The sequence below is a fragment of the Eleutherodactylus coqui genome, chromosome 2, assembly GCF_035609145.1.
Source record: "Eleutherodactylus coqui strain aEleCoq1 chromosome 2, aEleCoq1.hap1, whole genome shotgun sequence".
Taxonomy (NCBI): domain Eukaryota; kingdom Metazoa; phylum Chordata; class Amphibia; order Anura; family Eleutherodactylidae; genus Eleutherodactylus; species Eleutherodactylus coqui.
The window spans coordinates 340258835-340278032 of record NC_089838.1 but is presented as its reverse complement, the minus strand read 5'-3'; the positions used below and the strand labels follow the sequence as shown (position 1 = coordinate 340278032).

Genomic DNA, 19198 nt, shown 5'->3' with positions numbered 1-19198 from the left:
CCAGTGTCCACAGCACAGCGCACACCAAATTGTCCCTGCGCAGCCTTCAGCTGCCCTCATGCCACGCCACACTCATGTCTATTTATAAGTGCGTCTGCCAGAGGAACCGCAGGCACACACTGCAGAGGGTTGGCACGGCTAGGCAGCGACCCTCTTTAAAAGGGGCGGGGCGATAGTCCACAATGCTGTACAGAAGCAATGAGAAATCCAATCCTGTGCCACCGCCATCAGGAGCTGCACACGTGGGCATAGCAATGGGGAACCTATGTGCCACACACTATTCATTCTGTCAAGGTGTCTGCATGCCCCAGTCAGAGCGCGTTTTTTTATAAATAGTCACAGGCAGGTACAACTCCGCAATGGGAATTCCGTGTGCACCCACAGCATGGGTGGCTCCCTGGAACCCACCGGCTGTACATAAGTGTATCCCATTGCAGTGCCCTGGACAGCAGAACTAACGTCAGATTAAATGCAGGTGGGCTTCAGCCCACACTGCATGGTCCAACCGGAGCAGGGTTTTTAATTCATAGACACAGGCAGGTACAACTCCCTATTGTGAAGTCCCTGTGGACCGACAGCATGGGTGGGTGCCAGGAAGCCACCGGCGGTACATAAATATATCCCATTGCATTGCCCATCACAGCTGAGGTAATAATCTCATGTTTAATGCAGGTGGGCTTCGGCCCACACTGCATGCCCCAGTCAGACTGGGGTTCTTTAGAAGTGGACACATGTAGTTACAACTCCCTGTGGACCCACAGCATGGGTGACTCCCTGGAACCCACCGGCGGTGCATTAATATATCCCATTGCATTGCCCATCACAGCTGAGGTAATAACGTCAGGTTTAATGCAGGTGGGCTTCGGCCCACACTGCATGCCCCAGTCAGACTGGGGTTCTTTAGAAGTGGACACATGTAGTTACAACTCCGTGTGGACCGACAGCATGGGTGGGTGCCAGGAAGCCACCGGCGGTAGATAAATATATCCCATTGCATTGCTCATCACAGCTGAGGTAATAATGTCATGTTTAATGCAGGTGGGCATCGGCCCACACTGCATGCCCCAGTCAGACTGGGGTTCTTTAGAAGTGGACACATGTAGTTACAACTCCCTGTGGACCCACAGCATGGGTGGGTCCCTGGAACCCACTGGCGGTACATAAATATATCCCATTGCATTGCCCATCACAGCTGAGGTAATGTCATGTTTAATGCAGGTGGGCTTCGGCCCACACTGCATGCCCCAGTCAGACTGGGGTTCTTTAGAAGTGGACATATGTAGTTACAACTCCCTGTGGACCCACAGCATGGGTGGCTCCCTGGAACCCACCGGCGGTACATAAATATATTCCATTGCATTGCCCATCACAGCTGAGGTAATAATGTCATGTTTAATGCAGGTGGGCTTCAGCCCACACTGCATGCCCCAGTCAGACTGGGGTTCTTTAGAAGTGGACACATGTAGTTACAACTCCGTGTGGACCGACAGCATGGGTGGGTGCCAGGAAGCCACCGGCGGTACATAAATATATCCCATTGCATTGCCCATCACAGCTGAGGTACTAAATTCATGTTTAATGCAGGTGGGCTTCGGCCTACACTGCATGCCCCAGTCAGACTGGGGTTCTTTAGAAGTGGACACATGTAGTTACAACTCCCTGTGGACCCACAGCATGGGTGGGTGCCAGGAAGCCACTGGCGGTACATAAATACATCCCATTGCAGTGCCCAACACAGCTGATGTAACGTCAGCTGTAATGCAGGTGGGCTAAAAATTAATTTGATTACACTGTAGGCGAGGGCCCCCAAAAATTGGTGTACCAACAGTACTAATGTACCTCAGAAAAATTGCCCATGCCCAACCAAGAGGGCAGGTGACACCCATTAATCGCTTTGGTTAATGTGGCTTAATTGGTAACTAGGCCTGGAGGCAGCCCAGTTAAAATAAAAATTGGTTCAGGTGAAAGTTTCAACGCTTTAATAAGCATTGAAATGTATAAAAATTATATGACTGAGCCTTGTGGGCCTAAGAAAAATTGCCCGTTCGGCGTGATTACGTGAGGCTTCAGGAGGAGGAGCAGGAGGAGGAGGATGAATATTATACACAGATTGATGAAGCAGAAATGTCCCCGTTTTGGATGGTGAGAGAGAACGTAGCTTCCATCCGCGGGTGCAGCCTACCTATTGCTTAGGTATCGCTGTTGACCGCTGGTGGAGAAGAGAAGTCTGGGGAAATCCAGGCTTTGTTCATCTTGATGAGTGTAAGCCTGTCGGCACTGTCGGTTGACAGGCGGGTACGCTTATCCGTGATGATTCCCCCAGCCGCACTAAACACCCTCTCTGACAAGACGCTAGCCGCAGGACAAGCAAGCACCTCCAGGGCATACAGCGCAAGTTCAGGCCATGTGACCAGCTTCGACACCCAGTAGTTGTAGGGGGCAGAGGCGTCACTGAGGACGGTCGTGCGATCGGCTACGTACTCCCTCACCATCCTTTTACAGTGCTCCCGCCGACTCAGCCGTGACTGGGGAGCGGTGACACAGTCTTGCTGGGGAGCCATAAAGCTGTCAAGGGCCTTAGAGAGTGTTGCCCTGCCTGTGCTGTACATGCTGCCTGATCTCCGCGCCTCCCCTGCTACCTGGCCCTCGGAACTGCGCCTTCGGCCACTAGCGCTGTCGGATGGGAATTTTACCATCAGTTTGTCCGCCAGGGTCCTGTGGTATAGCAACACTCTCAAACCCCTTTCCTCTTCGGGTATGAGAGTGGAAAGGTTCTCCTTATACCGTGGGTCAAGCAGTGTGTACACCCAGTAATCCGTAGTGGCCAGAATGCGCGTAACGGGAGGGTCACGAGAAAGGCATCCTAACATGAAGTCAGCCATGTGTGCCAAGGTACCTGTACGCAACACATGGCTGTCCTCACTAGGAAGATAACTTTCAGGATCCTCTCCTCCTCCTCCTCCTGCCATACACGCTGAAAGGATGAAAGGCAAGCAGCATGTGTACCCTCAGCAGTGGGCCAAGCTGTCTCTTCCCCCTCCTCCTCATCTTCCTCCTCCTCAACGCGCTGAGATATAGACAGGAGGGTGCTCTGACTATCCAGCGACATACTGTCTTCCCCCGGCTCTGTTTCCGAGCGCAAAGCGTCTGCCTTTATGCTTTGCAGGGAACTTCTCAAGAGGCATAGCAGAGGAATGGTGACGCTAATGATTGCAGCATCGCCGCTCACCACCTGGGTAGACTCCCCAAACTTTCCAAGGACCTGGCAGATGTCTGGCAACCAGGCCCACTCTTCTGAAAAGAATTGAGGAGGCTGACTCCCACTGTGCTGCCCATGTTGGAGTTGGTATTCCACTATAGCTCTACGCTGCTCATAGAGCCTAGCCAACATGTGGAGCGTAGAGTTCCACCGTGTGGGCACATCGCACAGCAGTCGGTGCACTGGCAGATTAAACCGATGTTGCAGGGTGTGCAGGGTGGCAGCGTCCATGTGGGACTTGTGGAAATGTGCGCAGAGCCGGCGCACCTTTCCGAGCAGGTCTGACAAGCGTGGGTAGCTTTTCAGAAAGCGCTGAACCACCAAATCAAAGACGTGGGCCAGGCATGGCACGTGCGTGAGGCTGCCGAGCTACAGAGCCGCCACCAGGTTACGGCCGTTGTCACACACGACCATGCCCGGTTGGAGGCTCAGCGGCGAAAGCCAGCGGTCGGTCTGCTCTGTCAGACCCTGCAGCAGTTCGTGGGCCGTGTGGCTCTTCTTTCCTAAGCTGAGTAGTTTCATCACGGACTGCTGCCGCTTGCCCACCGCTGTGCTGCCACGCCGCGCGACACCGACTGCTGGCGACGTGCTGCTGCTGACACATCTTGATTGCGAGACAGAGGTTGCGTTGGAGGAGGAGGAAGAGGAGGGTGCTTTAGTGGAGGAAGCATACACCGCCGCAGATACCACCACCGAGCTGGGGCCCGCAATTCTGGGGGTGGGTAGGACGTGAGCGGTCCCAGGCTCTGACTCTGTCCCAGCCTCCACTAAATTCACCCAATGTGCCGTCAGGGAGATATAGTGGCCCTGCCCGCCTGTGCTTGTCCACGTGTCCGTTGTTAAGTGGACCTTGGCAATAACCGCGTTGGTGAGGGCGCGTACAATGTTGCGGGAGATGTGGTCGTGCAGGGCTGGGACGGCACATCGGGAAAAGTAGTGGCGACTGGGAACTGAGTAGCGCGGGGCCGCCGCTGCCATCATACTTTTGAAGGACTCCGTTTCCACAAGCCTATACGGCAGCGTCTCCAGGCTGATAAATTTGGCTACGTGCACGTTTAACGCTTGAGCGTGCGGGTGCGTGGCGGCGTACTTGCGCTCAAACACTTGCGCTAGCGACGGCTGGACGCTGCGCTGACAGACATTGCTGGATGGGGCCGAGGACAGCGGAGGTGAGGGTGTGGGTGCAGGCCAGGAGATGGTAGTGCCTGTGTCCTCAGAGCGGGGTTGGATCTCAGTGGCAGGTGGGGGCACAGGGGGAGAGGCAGCGTTGCAAACCGGAGGCGGTGAACGGCCTTCGTCCCACCTTGTGAAGTGCTTGGCCATCATATGTCTGCGCATGCTGGTGGTGGTGAGGCTGGTGGTGGTGGCTCCCCGGCTGATCTTGGCGCGACAAAGGTTGCACACCACTGTTCGTCGGTCGTCTGCACTCTCAGTGAAAAACTGCCAGACCTTTGAGCACCTCGGCCTCTGCAGGGTGGCATGGCGCGAGGGGGCGCTTTGGGAAACAGTTGGTGGATTATTCGGTCTGGCCCTGCCTCTACCCATGGACACCACACTGCCTCTTGCAACCTGCCCTGCTGCTGCCCTTGCCTCCCCCTCTGAAGACCTGTCCTCAGTAGGCGTAGCAAACCAGGTGGGGTCAGTCACCTCATTGTCCTGCTGCTCTTCCTCTGAATCATCTGTGCGCTCCTCCCTCGGACTTACTGCCCTTACTACTACCTCACTGATAGACAACTGTGTCTCATCGTCATCGGCCTCCTAACCCACTGAAAGCTCTTGAGACAGTTGCCGGAAGTCCCCAGCCTCATCCCCCGGACCTCGGAACTTTCCAATGGTTGGGCATCAGTCACGATAAACTCCTCTGGTGGGAGAGGAACCACTGCTGCCCAATCTGAGCAGGGGCCTGAGTATAGTTCCTGGGAGTCTGCCCGCTCCTCAGAATGTGTCATTTTCATGGAGTGAGGAGGCTGGGAGGAAGGAGGAGCAGCAGCCAGAGGATTCTGAGTTGCAGCAGTGGACGGCGCAGAACTGTGGGTGGACGATAGATTGCTGGAAGCACTTTCTGCCATCCACGACAGGACTTGCTCACACTGCTCATTTTCTAATAAAGGTCTACCGCGTGGACCCATTAAATGTGCGATGAATGTGGGGACGCCAGAAACGTGCCTCTCTCCTAATCCCGCAGAAGTCGGCTGCGATACACCTGGATCAGGAGCTCGGCCTGTGCCCACACCCGGACTTGGGCCTCCGCGTCCTCGGCCGCGCCCACGTCCTCTAGGCCTACCCCTACCCCTCAGCATGCTGTATTACCAGTAATGCAGAAACAGAACGCTGTAATTAAATGTGCCGCTTATTGGCCTGTGGTTGGAGGCTGAGTTCGCTTATGGAATGCCAGGAAATAATTTTGCGCAAGCCTGCTGTAACACTTAGCTGGCTGCGTATGATTTTGTAGAACTACTACACCCAGCACAAACAGACCCAGAACACTGAGCACAGTGACAGGCAGGCCAAATAGATTTTTTGCCCAAATTTTTTTAGCAAAGGCCCACTGCCTATATTCAATCAATTATATGTCTTCTGTCCCTGCCTAAGCACTTCTGTCCCTGGAGTATTACTGCAGGGCGCAATGCTCTGCACGGCCGATATACCCCAAAAAAAAAAAAAAGTGCAACACTGCAAAAAGCAGCCTCCACAGTACTGCACACGGTTAGATGTGGCCCTAAGAAGGACCGTTGGGGTTCTTGAAGCCTAAAATACTCCTAACGCTCTCCCTGCCTCCACAATTCTGTCCCTGTAGTATTACTGCAGGGTGCAATGCTCTGCACGGCCGATATACCAATAAAAAAAAAAAGTGCAACACTGCAAAAAGCAGCCTCCACAGTACTGCACACAGTTAGATGTGGCCCTAAGAAGGACTGTTGGGGTTCTTGAAGCCTACAATAACTCCTAACACTCTCCCTATAGCAGCTCCAACAAGATAGCACTTTCCCTCAGCTATGTCAGAACGCATCTGTGGTGAGCCGCGGGAGGGGCCGATTTTTATACTCGGGTGACACCTGATCTCGCCAGCCACTCACAGCAGGGGGGTGGTATAGGGCTTGAACGTCGCAGGGAGAAGTTGTAATGCCCTCCCTGTCTTTCTATTGGCCAGAAAAGCGCGCTAACGTCTCAGAGATGAAAGTGAAAGTAACCCGAACATCGCGTGGTGCTCGCCTCTAGTAACGAGCATCTCGAACACGCTAATACTCGAACGAGTATCTAGCTCGGACGAGTACGTTCGCTCATCTCTACTGATAGGTCATTCTCATAGCGAGGTATTTCTGAGGTAGCTGTGAGATCATTCACCCGGGAGGAGCTTCCCTTGAGCATGCTCTATTCATTTTTGACTTGTTGTCCGAAGGAAATACTTCCTGTGTTTCTCTCCAGCCACCCATTTCCTGTCCCTTTACAAAATGACATTCCTTTTGCCATGCAATTGTAACTCGATCCCTGGAGATGTCTACTGCTAGTCAAAACTGGTTTTACTTGGTTTTGGACACAATATACTGCTCCTTGAATTCTTGTGGAGGTGGGGGGGAGGAGGGGCGATGTTCCCTTCCCACAGAGTTTTACATTAGAATCTTCACAGCTGACAAAAATACAGAAAATACAGACAAAATGGTGAACCTCTCAGCCATCTCCCACAGTTGGTGAGAAATTTTCTCTTGAGTTTCACATGATGCGAGAATCAGTAAAAGAGTAGATTATGAAACCAATGATTTTCAATGGTTTCCTTCCCATTAGCAGAATTTTTTAATGAAGTGATGTTAAGAAAACAAAAAATGGCAGGATGCTCTGTGAGGGGAAAAAAAGACGAGATTTTGACATGATTTTCTTGCAGCAAAATTGCAATCGCCCGTGTGAAGCCAGTCTGAGTGTATGTTCACAGAGCAGAATTCCCCATGGGAAATTCTATATAACCCTGCCTCTAAAAGCCGCATCTTTTTAAGTGGATTTTCACATAGATCCACATTAGGGATGAGCGAGTGTACTTGCTAAGGCACTACTCACTCGAGTAATGTGCTTTATCCGAGTATCGCTGTGCTCGTCCCTAAAGATTCGGGGGCCGCCGCGGAGCGGGGAGCTGCGGGGGAGAGCAGGGAGGAACAGAGGGGAGATCTCTCTCTCCCTCTCTCCTGCCCGCTCTGCCCCGCTCCCCGCCGCAACTCACCTGTCAGCTGCGGCGGCCCCAGAATCTTTCGGGACGAGCAGGGAGATACTCGGCTAAGGCACATTACTCGAGCGAGTAGTGCCTTAGCGAGTATACTCGCTCATCCTTAATCCACATGCAAAATTTGCTTTGTCAATTGCAAAATCTGTACGCAGAATTTCGACGGAGAGTCTTGTTTACGTGCGTTGCTCTATGAGGAAGTAATATTAGTTCTTTTATGTTTCCATGTTATTTTCACTTCAAAATCCCACATGCGGAATTTGCCTATTGACAGGACAAATTCCACTTGTGGACCCACACAAAAATCTGTCAAGATGCGTTTTTGATAGAGATGAGGCAACGTACTCGTCCGAGCTTGATGCTCGTTCGAGTATTAGCGTGTTCGAGATGCTCGTTACTCGTGACGAGTACCACACGATGTTCAAGTTACTTTCACTTTCATCTCTGAGACGTTAGCGCGCTTTTCTGGCCAATAGAAAGACAGGGAAGGCATTACAACTTCCCCCTGCGACGTTCAAGCCCTATACCACCCCCCTGCAGTGAGTGGCTGGCGAGATCAGGTGTCACCCGAGTATAAAAATCGGCCCCTCCCGCGGCTCGCCACAGATGCATTCTGACAGAGATCAGGAAAAGTGCTGCTGGTGCCGGAGCTGCTATAGGGAGAGTGTTAGAAGTATTTTAGGCTTCAAGAACCCCAACGGTCCTTCTTAGGGCCACATCTAACCGTGTGCAGTACTGTGGAGGCTGCTTTTTGCAGTGTTGCACATTTTATTTTTTTTGTATATCGGCCGTGCAGAGCATTGCGCCCTGCAGTAATTATACATAGTCCAGGGCCAGAAGCGGTTAGGCAGGGATAGAAGACATATTTATTGAATATAGGCAGTGGGCCTTTCCAAAAACATTTGGGAAAAAAAATCTATTTGGGCTGCCTGTGACCGTCCTCAGTGTTCTGGGTCTGTGCTGGGTGTAGTAGTCCTCTTTTTCATACGCAGCCAGCTAAGTGTTACAGCAGGCTTGCGCAAAATAATTTCCTGGCTCTGTGTTGGCTGTTAAATCACCGCTGTATTCCAGTCCACAGTGCAACACTCTGCAGTTATTTGACATACTCCAGGGCCAGTAGCGGTGACGCAGAGAGAGAAGAGATATCTTTATTGAATAAAGGCAGTGGGCCTTTGCAAAAACATTTGGGGAAAAAAATCTATTTGGGCTGCCTGTGACTGTCCTCAGTGTTCTGGGTCTCTGCTGCGTGTAGTAGTCCTCCTAATTCATACGCAGCCAGCTAAGTGTTACAGCAGGCTTGCGCAAAATTATTTCCTGGCGTTCCGTAAGCGAAGTCAGCCTCCAACCACAGGCCAATAAGCGGCACATTTAATTACAGCGTTCTGTTTCTGCATTACTGGTAATACAGCATGCTGAGGGGTAGGGGTAGGCCTAGAGGACGTGGACGCGGTCGAGGACGCGGAGGCCCTAGTCAGGGTGTGGGCACAGGCCGAGCTCCTGATCCAGGTGTATCGCAGCCGACTTCTGCGGGATTAGGAGAGAGGCACGTTTCTGGTGTCCCCACATTCATCGCACAATTAATGGGTCCACGCGGTAGACCTTTATTAGAAAATGAGCAGTGTGAGCAAGTCCTGTCGTGCATGGCAGAAAGTGCATCCAGCAATCTATCTTCCACCCAGAGTTCTGTGCCGTCCACTGCTGCAACTCAGAATCCTCTGGCTGCTGCTCCTCCTTCCTCCCAGCCTCCTCACTCCATGAAAATGACACATTCTGAGGAGCGGGCAGACTCCCAGGAACTGTTCTCGGGCCCCTGCTCTGATTGGGCAGCAGTGGTTCCTCTCCCACCAGAGGAGTTTATCGTGACTGATGCCCAACCTTTGGAAAGTTCCCGGGGTCCGGAGGATGAGGCTGGGGACTTCCGGCAACTGTCTCAAGACCTTTCAGTGGGTGAGGAGGCCGATGACGATGAGACACAGTTGTCTATCAGTGAGGTAGTAGTAAGGGCAGTAAGTCCGAGGGAGGAGCGCACAGAGGATTCGGAGGAAGAGCAGCAGGACAATGAGGTGACTGACCCCACCTGGTTTGCTACGCTACTGAGGACAGGTCTTCAGAGGGGGAGGCAAGGGCAGCAGCAGGGCAGGTTGCAAGAGGCAGTGCGGTGTCCTGGGGTAGAGGCAGGGCCAGACCGAATAATCCACCAACTGTTTCCCAAAGCGCCTCCTCGCGCCATGCCACCCTGCAGAGGCCGAGGTGCTCAAAGGTCTGGCAGTTTTTCACTGAGAGTGCAGACGACCGACGAACAGTGGTGTGCAACCTTTGTCGCACCAAGATCAGCCGGGGAGCCACCAGCAGCAGCCTCACCACCACCAGCATGCGCAGACATATGATGGCCAAGCACCCCACATGGTGGGAAGAAGGCCGTTCACCGCCTCTGGTTTGCACCGCTGCCTATCCCCCTGTGCCCCAACCTGCCACTGAGATGCAACCCCCCTCTCAGGGCACAGGCACTACCGTCTCCTGGCCTGCACCCACACCCTCACCTCCGCTGTCCTCGGCCCCATCCACCAATGTCTGTCAGTGCACCGTCCAGCCGTCGCTAGCGCAAGTGTTGGAGCACAAGCGCAAGTACGCCGTCACGCACCCGCACGCTCAAGCGTTAAACGTGCACATAGCCAAATTTATCAGCCTGGAGATGCTGCCGTATAGGGTTGTGGAAACGGAGGCTTTCAAAAGTATGATGGTGGCGGCCCCGCACTACTCAGTTCCCAGTCGCCACTACTTTTCCCGATGTGCTGTCCCAGCCCTGCACGACCACGTCTCCCACAACATTGTACGCGCCCTCACCAACGCGGTTACTGCCAAGGTCCACTTAACAACGGACACGTGGACAAGCACAGGCGGGCAGGGCCACTATATCTCCCTTACGGCACATTGGGTGAATTTAGTGGAGGCTGGGACAGAGTCAGAGCCTGGGACCGCTCACGTCCTACCCACCCCCAGAATTGCGAGCCCCAGCTCGGTGGTGGTATCTGCGGTGGTGTATGCTTCCTCCACTAAAGCACCCTCCTCCTCCTCCAACGCAACCTCTGTTTCGCAATCAAGATGTGTCAGCAGCAGCACGTCGCCAGCAGTCGGTGTCGCGCGGCGTGGCAGCACAGCGGTGGGCAAGAGTCAGCAGGCCATGCTGAAACTACTCAGCTTAGGAGATAAGAGGCACATGGCCCACGAACTGCTGCAGGGTCTGACAGAGCAGACCGACCGCTGGCTTGCGCCGCTGAGCCTCCAACCGGGCATGGTCGTGTGTGACAACGGCCGTAACCTGGTGGCGGCTCTGCATCTCGGCAGCATCACGCACGTGCCATGCCTGGCCCACGTCTTTAATTTGGTGGTTCAGCGCTTTCTGAAAAGCTACCCACGCTTGTCAGACCTGCTCGGAAAGGTGCGCCGGCTCTGCGCACATTTTCGCAAGTCCCACACGGATGCTGCCACCCTGCACACCCTGCAACATCGGTTTCATCTGCCAGTGCACCGACTGCTGTGCGACGTGCCCACATGCTGGAACTCTACGCTCCACATGTTGACCAGGCTCTATGAGCAGCGTAGAGCTATAGTGGAATACCAACTCCAACATAGGCGGCGCAGTGGGAGTCTGCCTCCTCAATTCTTTACAGAAGAGTGTGCCTGGTTGGCAGACATCTGCCAGGTCCTTGGAAACTTTGAGGAGTCTACCCAGATGGTGAGCGGCGATGCTGCAATCATTAGCGTCACCATTCCTCTGCTATGCCTCTTGAGAAGTTCCCTGCAAAGCATAAAGGCAGACGCTTTGCGCTCAGAAACAGAGTCGGGGGAAGACAGTATGTCGCTGGATAGTCAGAGCACCCTCCTGTCTATATCTCAGCGCATTGAGGAGGAGGAGGAGCATGAGGAGGATGAGGAGGAGGGGGAAGAGACAGCTTGGCCCACTGCTGAGGGTACACATGCTGCTTGCCTGTCATTCTTTCAGCGTGTATGGCCAGAGGAGGAGGAGGAGGAGGATCCTGAAAGTGATCTTCCTAGTGAGGACAGCCATGTGTTGCGTACAGGTACCCTGGCACACATGGCTGACTTCATGTTAGGATGCCTTTCTCGTGACCCTCGCGTTACACGCATTCTGGCCACTACGGATTACTGGGTGTACACACTGCTCGACCCACGGTATAAGGAGAACCTTTCCACTCTCTTACCCGAAGAGGAAAGGGGTTCGAGAGTGTTGCTATACCACAGGACCGTGGCGGACAAACTGATGGTAAAATTCCCATCCGACAGCGCTAGTGCCCGAAGGCGCAGTTCCGAGGGCCAGGTAGCAGGGGAGGCGCGGAGATCAGGCAGCATGTACAGCACAGGCAGAGGAACACTCTCTAAGGCCCTTGACAGCTTTATGGCTCCCCAGCAAGACTGTGTCACCGCTCCCCAGTCAAGGCTGAGTCGGCGGGAGCACTGTAAAAGGATGGTGAGGGAGTACGTAGCCGATCGCACGACCGTCCTCCGTGACGCCTCTGCCCCCTACAACTACTGGGTGTCGAAGCTGGACACGTGGCCTGAACTTGCGCTGTATGCCCTGGAGGTGCTTGCTTGTCCTGCGGCTAGCGTCTTGTCAGAGAGGGTGTTTAGTGCGGCTGGGGGAATCATCACAGATAAGCGTACCCGCCTGTCAACCGACAGTGCCGACAGGCTTACACTTATCAAGATGAACAAAGCCTGGATTTCCCCAGACTTCTCTTCTCCACCAGCGGACAGCAGCGATACCTAAACAATACGTAGGCTGCACCCGCGGATGGAAGCATTGTTCTCTATCACCATCAAAAACGGGGACATTTCTGCTTCATCAATCTGTGTATAATATTCCTCCTCCTCCTCCTGCTCCTCCTCCTGAAACCTCACGTAATCACGCCGAACGGGCAATTTTTCTTAGGCCCACAAGGCTCAGTCATATAATTTTTCTAAACAATTTTTATACGTTTCAATGCTCATTAAAGCGTTGAAACTTTCACCTCAACCAATTTTTATTTTAACTGGGCTGCCTCCAGGCCTAGTTACCAATTAAGCCACATTAACCAAAGCGATTAATGGGTTTCACCTGCCCTCTTGGTTGGGCATGGGCAATTTTTCTGAGGTACATTAGTACTGTTGGTACACCAATTTTTGGGGGCCCTCGGCTACAGTGTAATCAAATTAATTTTTAGGCCACCTGCATTACAGCTGACGTTACATCAGCTGTGTTGGGCACTGCAATGGGATGTATTTATGTACCGCCGGTGGCTTCCTGGCACCCACCCATGCTGTCGGTCCACACGGAGTTGTAACTGCGTGTGTCCACTTCTAAAGAACCCCAGTCTGACTGGGGCATGCAGTGTGGGCCGAAGCCCACCTGCATTAAGCACGACATTACCTCAGCTGTGATGGGCACTGCAATGGGATATATTTGTGTATCGCCGGTGGGTTCCAGGGAGCCACCCATGCTGTGGGTGCACACGGAATTCCCATTGCGGAGTTGTACCTGCCTGTGACTATTTATAAAAAAACTCGCTCTGACTGGGGCATGCAGACACCTTGACAGAATGAATAGTGTGTGGCACATAGGTTCCCCATTGCTATGCCCACGTGTGCAGCTCCAGATGGAGGTGGCACAGGATTGGATTTCTCATTGCTTCTGTACAGCATTGCGTGCCTGCGGTTCCTCTGGGTGGCGTGGCATGAGGGCAGCTGAAGGCTGCGTTTGGTGTGCGCTGTGGACACTGGGTCGTGCGGGGGGGGGGGGGGGGTTGGGCAGCATGTAACCCAGGAGAAGTGACAGCGGAGTGTCATGCAGGCAGTGATTGTGCTTTGTTGGAGGTGGTGTGGTGTTTAGCTAAGGTATGCATTGCTAATGAGGGCTTTTCAGAAGTAAAAATTGTTGGGAGGGGGGGGGCCCACTCTTGCCGGTATTGTGGCTTAATAGTGGGACTTGTGAACTTGAGATGCAGCCCAACATGTAGCCCCTCGCCTGCCCTATCCGTTGCTGTGTCGTTCCCATCACTTTCTTGAATTGCCCCGATTTTCACAAATTAAAACCTTAGCGAGCATCGGCGATATACAAAAATGCTCGGGTCGCCCATTGACTTCAATGGGGTTCGTTACTCGAAACGAACCCTCGAGCATCGCGATAATTTCATCCCGAGTAACGAGCACCCGAGCATTTTGGTGCTCGCTCATCTCTAGTTTTTGACACAAACTTTGGAGGCAAAATTTACATTGAATTTTTCCATGGTGAATTCCGCAGTGGGACTATACCAGCGTTAAAAACACGCTTCTATAGGAACCAATAGATTCCTACAGAAGCGTTCACATAGTCGATTGTTAGATGCACTAAATTAGCTCATCTAACAAAGATAAGACATGCGTGGCTACAATGCCCATATTGCAAGTCTGTGCTCCACGAAATTATAGGACCTGTTATATCTTTGGTGCATGATGTGCGAGGGTTTCCATTGACTCTTCATGGAATCTCTTAAGCAGGGAATAGATTCCCACCGTTTACAGCAGGGCATTTAAAAGGTGATGCCCAGAGACAAATTTTAAATGTCCCGCTTTAAACTCCTATTAGTAACCGTGGGGATGGGGGGATTTTTCAAAAGTTCCCTTAATCCCTGTGGGGATAAACATGAATTTACAATGGGACATCTAAAATGTGCCTCTAGGCAGCACCTTTTATATGTCCTGCTTTAAATAGTGAGGTATTCCTACTACCCCCCTACTTGGCAATTCCTCAGCAGCGGGGTGCAGTAGGGGACTCCCTCCACCTCTCTCCCCAAGCGATTTTCCTATAGCAGGGAGAGAGAGGGGGGAGGAGTTACAGGTCTTTCCCCAAGGGCTTCCCTGAGAGTGTGGGAGATGGGACATGGCTAGAGGGATCCATCCTCTAGCCATACGCCTCTAGCCTGGCCACTCTGTCTTTGATATGGGGGATCTCTGTGAGAACCCTTATAGCCCTGCCTACTCTTTAGCTCTGCCAACTCTCTCTGTGCTATGGGGGATATCCCTTGAGTTAATTTCCCATAGCAGAGAGAGACCAGAGCAATGGGGGATTAACGCATAGCAGGGAGACACAGCGGAGCTGTAGGTTAATCCCCTGTAGCCATGCTCTCTATCTCCCTGCTATGAGGAAGTCACAAAACTCTGCGGGGCTTTTTCTCTCTCCTCTTGGAGCAGTTGTGCTTTTTCAAGTGCAGTTGCTCCAGTGAACAGTTGCCCGATCACGTGATCTTTTAGCGCTGATAGCAGTGAGATTTTCTGGCAACTATCAGCGCTAAAAAAGCGCTTGTCTGAATGAGGCCCTAAAGTGACATATGCAAGATTTCCAAAATCTTGCCTGGAAATTAATGCATAAGCAGGCTTTGTCTTAAAGGGGTTAACAAGAGTTACCTGTTATGGTACACTTTTATTGACAAACACAACACTTTCTGTATTTTGAAAGGCATATATTTTATTGCAGATTACATCTGTACTTCCTGTCCCCTGCATAGTGATTCGAGCCTTAACCCGTTTAGGACCAGCCACAGTAAATTTACGGCGGCTATTCCTGGGCTTAGAGCACCGCCAATAGTAAAATTATGACAGTGCTTTTAGTCTCCTCCCTCTGCAATCAATCAGAAGCAGGAATGGGTTATCAGCTGTTAGTGACAGCTGATAACCCGGAGCAGAAGGCAGGAGGGGTTTTTAACCCTTTCTGCATTCTGCTTCCCCGATATACAGTGCTCAATGAGCACAGTGCCAGGAAAGTGAAAGTAAAATGCATTTTCCTTACGGGAGCCCAGGGGGGTCATGTAACCTCCCAGGATTCCCTGCTACTGCAGAGCTGGAGGGTCAGACTAGACTCTAGCAGCTCTGCAAGTGACTAATGTCACTACAGGGGTTGCTTTCCCCTGTAACTGGGGCTTCTATGGATGCCCCAGTTACAGTGGGAAAGTGTCCAATAAAGAAAAAAAAAGTGAATGTCCCCCAGAGGTCTTACATGACGTCATGGGGAACATAGATAGTAAAAAACACAATTACATACATCAGTAAAATAAAATTACAGAATTAAACAAAAATATATACAAGAAAGAAAATAACCCAAAACCGAGGCCAACCAAAAACGTACCTATAAGCTCCCTGTAAACCAAAACCATACATATTATATATTAAAATGTCCTAAACAAATAGAGGAACCCATTCCCATACTTTATTTTAGTGTAAATATAAAAATAATAAAAAAAACTATAAGGGCTCACACCCACTAGCGTTTCTTTCTCCACTGCGCTGCGAGAGTAAATGAAAAGTCTTGCAGCGCAGTGCGAGAAAAAAACGGCATCACGCCGGGATATTGCCAATCTTTTCAATGGGGCCAGCGGCAGCAATGCTAGCCCCATTGAAAAGAGATGGAGAATACCACGGACTTCTGCCACAGCTGTGACAGCTGCGGCTGGAGTTTCCTTCATCCCCATGGGGACCGCGGGGATGAAGGAATCCTCTACCACAGCTGTCACAGCTGTCACAGCTGTGGCAGAGGTCCATGGCATGCTATCCCATTGCTTTCAATGGGATCGGCACTGCTGCCGATCCCATTGAAAGCACTGCTTTCTGGCAAGCCCCGCAGTATGATTATCAAGAAAGGGCTTGAAATATAAGCCCTTCCCTGATAATCATCAATAAGTTGTAAAAAAAAATAAAAGAAAAATTACTCACCTCTCCGCTGCTCAGACGCGTCCTCCGGCTGGCTCCTCTGCACTGCTATTAAGCTCTTTCAGCAATATCTTAGCTATTCATGAATGAATAGCTAAGGGCTATCTGTCATTGGCTGAGTGCTCAGCCAATAGCTAAGTACTAGCTGCTATTGGCTGAGCCCTCAGCCAATCAGCACAGCCCTTTCAGGAGGCAGGGATTTTTAAATCCCCGACTGCTGAAAGAGCTTAATAGCAGTGCAGGGGAGCCAGCCGGAGGACGCTTGTGAGTGGCGGAGAGGTGAGTAATTTTTTAAAACATTTTTTTACCACTTATTGATGATTATCAGGGAAGGGCTTATATTTCAATCCCTTCCCTGATAATCATACTGCAGGGCTTGCCAGAAAGCAGTGCTTTCAATGCCGATCCCATTGAAAGCAATGGGATAGTATGCCACGGACGTCTGCCACAGCTGTGGCAGGAGTCCGTAGCATTCTCCATCTCTTTTCAATGGGGCTAGCGCTGCTGCCGCTGGCCCTATTGAAAAGACTGGCAATATCCCGGCACGATGCCGGTTTTTTTCTCACACTGCGCTGCGAGACTTTTCCTTTACTCTCGCAGCGCAGTGGAGAAAAAAAAAACGCCAGTGGGTGTGAGCCCTTATAGCTTTTTTATTATTTTTATATTTCCACTAAAATAAAGTATGGGAATGGGCTGCTCTATTTGTTTAGACCATTTTAATATATTATATGTATGGTTTTGGTTTACAGGGCGCTTATAGGAAACTCCTGCCACAGCTATCACAGCTGTGGCAGAAGTCCGTGGCATTCTCCATATGTTTTCAATGGCGCTAGCGCTGCTGCCGCTGGCCCCATTGAAAGCGCTAGCGATATGCCGGTTCTATTCCGGCGTCTTTCTTGCACTGCGAGAGTTTTCCTGTGCTCTCGCAGCGCAAGAAAGAAAATATCGCCAGTGGGTGTCCACCCTGAATGTTAAATCATTTTTTTAGGTTTTTACCCCAATAAAACTAAAAATGGAAAAAAAAGTCAGTGAAAAAGATATTAAAAAAATAGTCCTATATGTCACGGAAAAAAAAACCGCAGCAAAAATAATTTTGATAGCTAAAGAAAAAAAAATAGAGCAGTAAAACCACCACAAGGGTAAAATCCCTAAAAAGTGTCTGGTCCTTAAGGTACAAAACAGCCTGGTCCTTAAGAGGTTAAAATAAGCCTGCTATACTGTTATTTTCACAATAAAGCATTTTGACGCTAACTACCTTGAGAGTCGATGTTACAAGAATCTGTTGTAATATTCTCTCCAGTGGTCTTTTCTTTGGAGGGTTAAGATGTCGATATATGCAGGGCATAAAGTCCTAAGACATTTTCAGAAGAAACCAGCATCCACCTGCTTCCCGGCAATAGAAAATGTGCTTTTACTGTCATGGAGAAAAGAAGGAATTCTGTAATGATTTCTAAGGGTGCGTTACCTGCTGCCCAAACAACCAGATTCAGATGAAGGGCACACATTTTCAGTTCCAGAAATATCTACAGCAAATCTTTAATGTGTGAATATCCCCTTACTGTGGTCAAGAGTTAGACTGACATTACATGTAGATAATACAAAAACTATATTAGAAGCACGAAATCCTCAGTCTGACAAATGGCTTCACGGAACATCTAAAACCTATTAATAAACGTGTGCTCATCACAACGCTCTACAAGACGCCTCCATAGAACTGTTTGAGATGGCGGTGCAGGTAGTGAACTCCACCACCGTCACTGAGTTTCTCATCCTTGGATTCCCTGATCTGAATGATTACAAGTTGCCTTTCTTCTCTATTATTCTTCTCATGTATTGTATGACTGTGTGTGAAAACCTCTTAATCATCTTACTGGTGTCAACAAGCCAACGCCTCCGATCTCCAATGTATTTCTTCCTTGGGCATTTAGCTTTTTCAGACATAATCCTTGTAACCAGTATTGTTCCTAAGATGCTGGATGTCATCATAAGAGAAGGAAGCCTTATATCTTACGTTGGATGTTTAGCCCAATCTTACTTGTATGGAGGAACAGTCAGTGCTGAGTGTTTTTTGCTCACGGCTATGTCATACGACCGGTACTTCGCCATCTGTAAGCCACTACATTATATCTCAATGATGAGTATTAAGCTTAGATACGGCCTGGTCATCTCATCTTGGCTTCTGGGCTTCCTGTTAATTCTTATCTCCCTTGTACTTGTATGTAACTTAGACTTCTGTGGGCCGAACATAATTAACCATTTCTTTTGTGACTATGCCCCTGTTTTAGAACTGTCATGCTCAGATACAACTGTTCCTGACATTGAAATGATGATCCTCTGTATTCCCATAATGGTATTGCCTTTGTCATTTATTGTTATATCATATGTGTATATTTTTTTCACCATTTTTAGAATTCCCTCCACATCAGGCCGGCAAAAAACTTTCTCTACTTGTAGCGCTCACCTAATGGTTGTCTCTATCTATTACGGTTCCATGCTGATAATCTACATGGTCCCTTACAGAGGACATTCACTGACAGTTAACAAGTTTCTTTCCCTTGTCTACATTGTAATAACGCCTCTTCTAAACCCTATAATATACAGTCTAAGGAACAAAGAGATTCAGTCTTCTGTTAGGAAATATTTCATGGTTTGTTATAAGGAAGGACTATAATAGTAGAACAAAGAGATGTTACTTATTAGTTATAATATTCATAGGATGATCCGTAAAATAGAAACTTTATTTGATTTTTTAAAACTTCAGCTTCCAAACAAACAAACATAAAGAAAAATGTCTAACTATCCCCACCACCGTGTGTCTCATATCAGTAGCTTGTATAACTACTAAAACAGATATATACAATGTGGCCCATATGGGCTACTCAATCTTTAGTTTCTAATATCCAATGGCCCAATGTCAACTATGCTGAAGTAACAGGCAAATTGCCCTGGAATAGGCCAAAGAGCCTGAAATTAAATACCCAGCAATATAA

At 50.2% G+C, this 19198-nt stretch overlaps 1 protein-coding gene across 1 annotated transcript; it reads left to right on the top strand.

Annotated features, from left to right (window-relative positions):
* The first annotated feature begins 17931 nt into the window (after positions 1–17931).
* LOC136610463 (olfactory receptor 11A1-like) lies at positions 17932–18879 on the top strand. Its single transcript, XM_066589691.1, has one exon. It carries the CDS (start codon positions 17932–17934, stop codon positions 18877–18879), a length of 948 nt encoding a protein of 315 aa, XP_066445788.1.
* The last annotated feature ends 319 nt before the right edge of the window (positions 18880–19198 follow it).

Excerpts from the sequence above, each read along its gene's own strand:
- LOC136610463 (XM_066589691.1), top strand. The coding sequence starts at position 17,932 with ATGGCGGTGCAGGTAGTGAACTCCACCACCGTCACTGAGTTTCTCATC.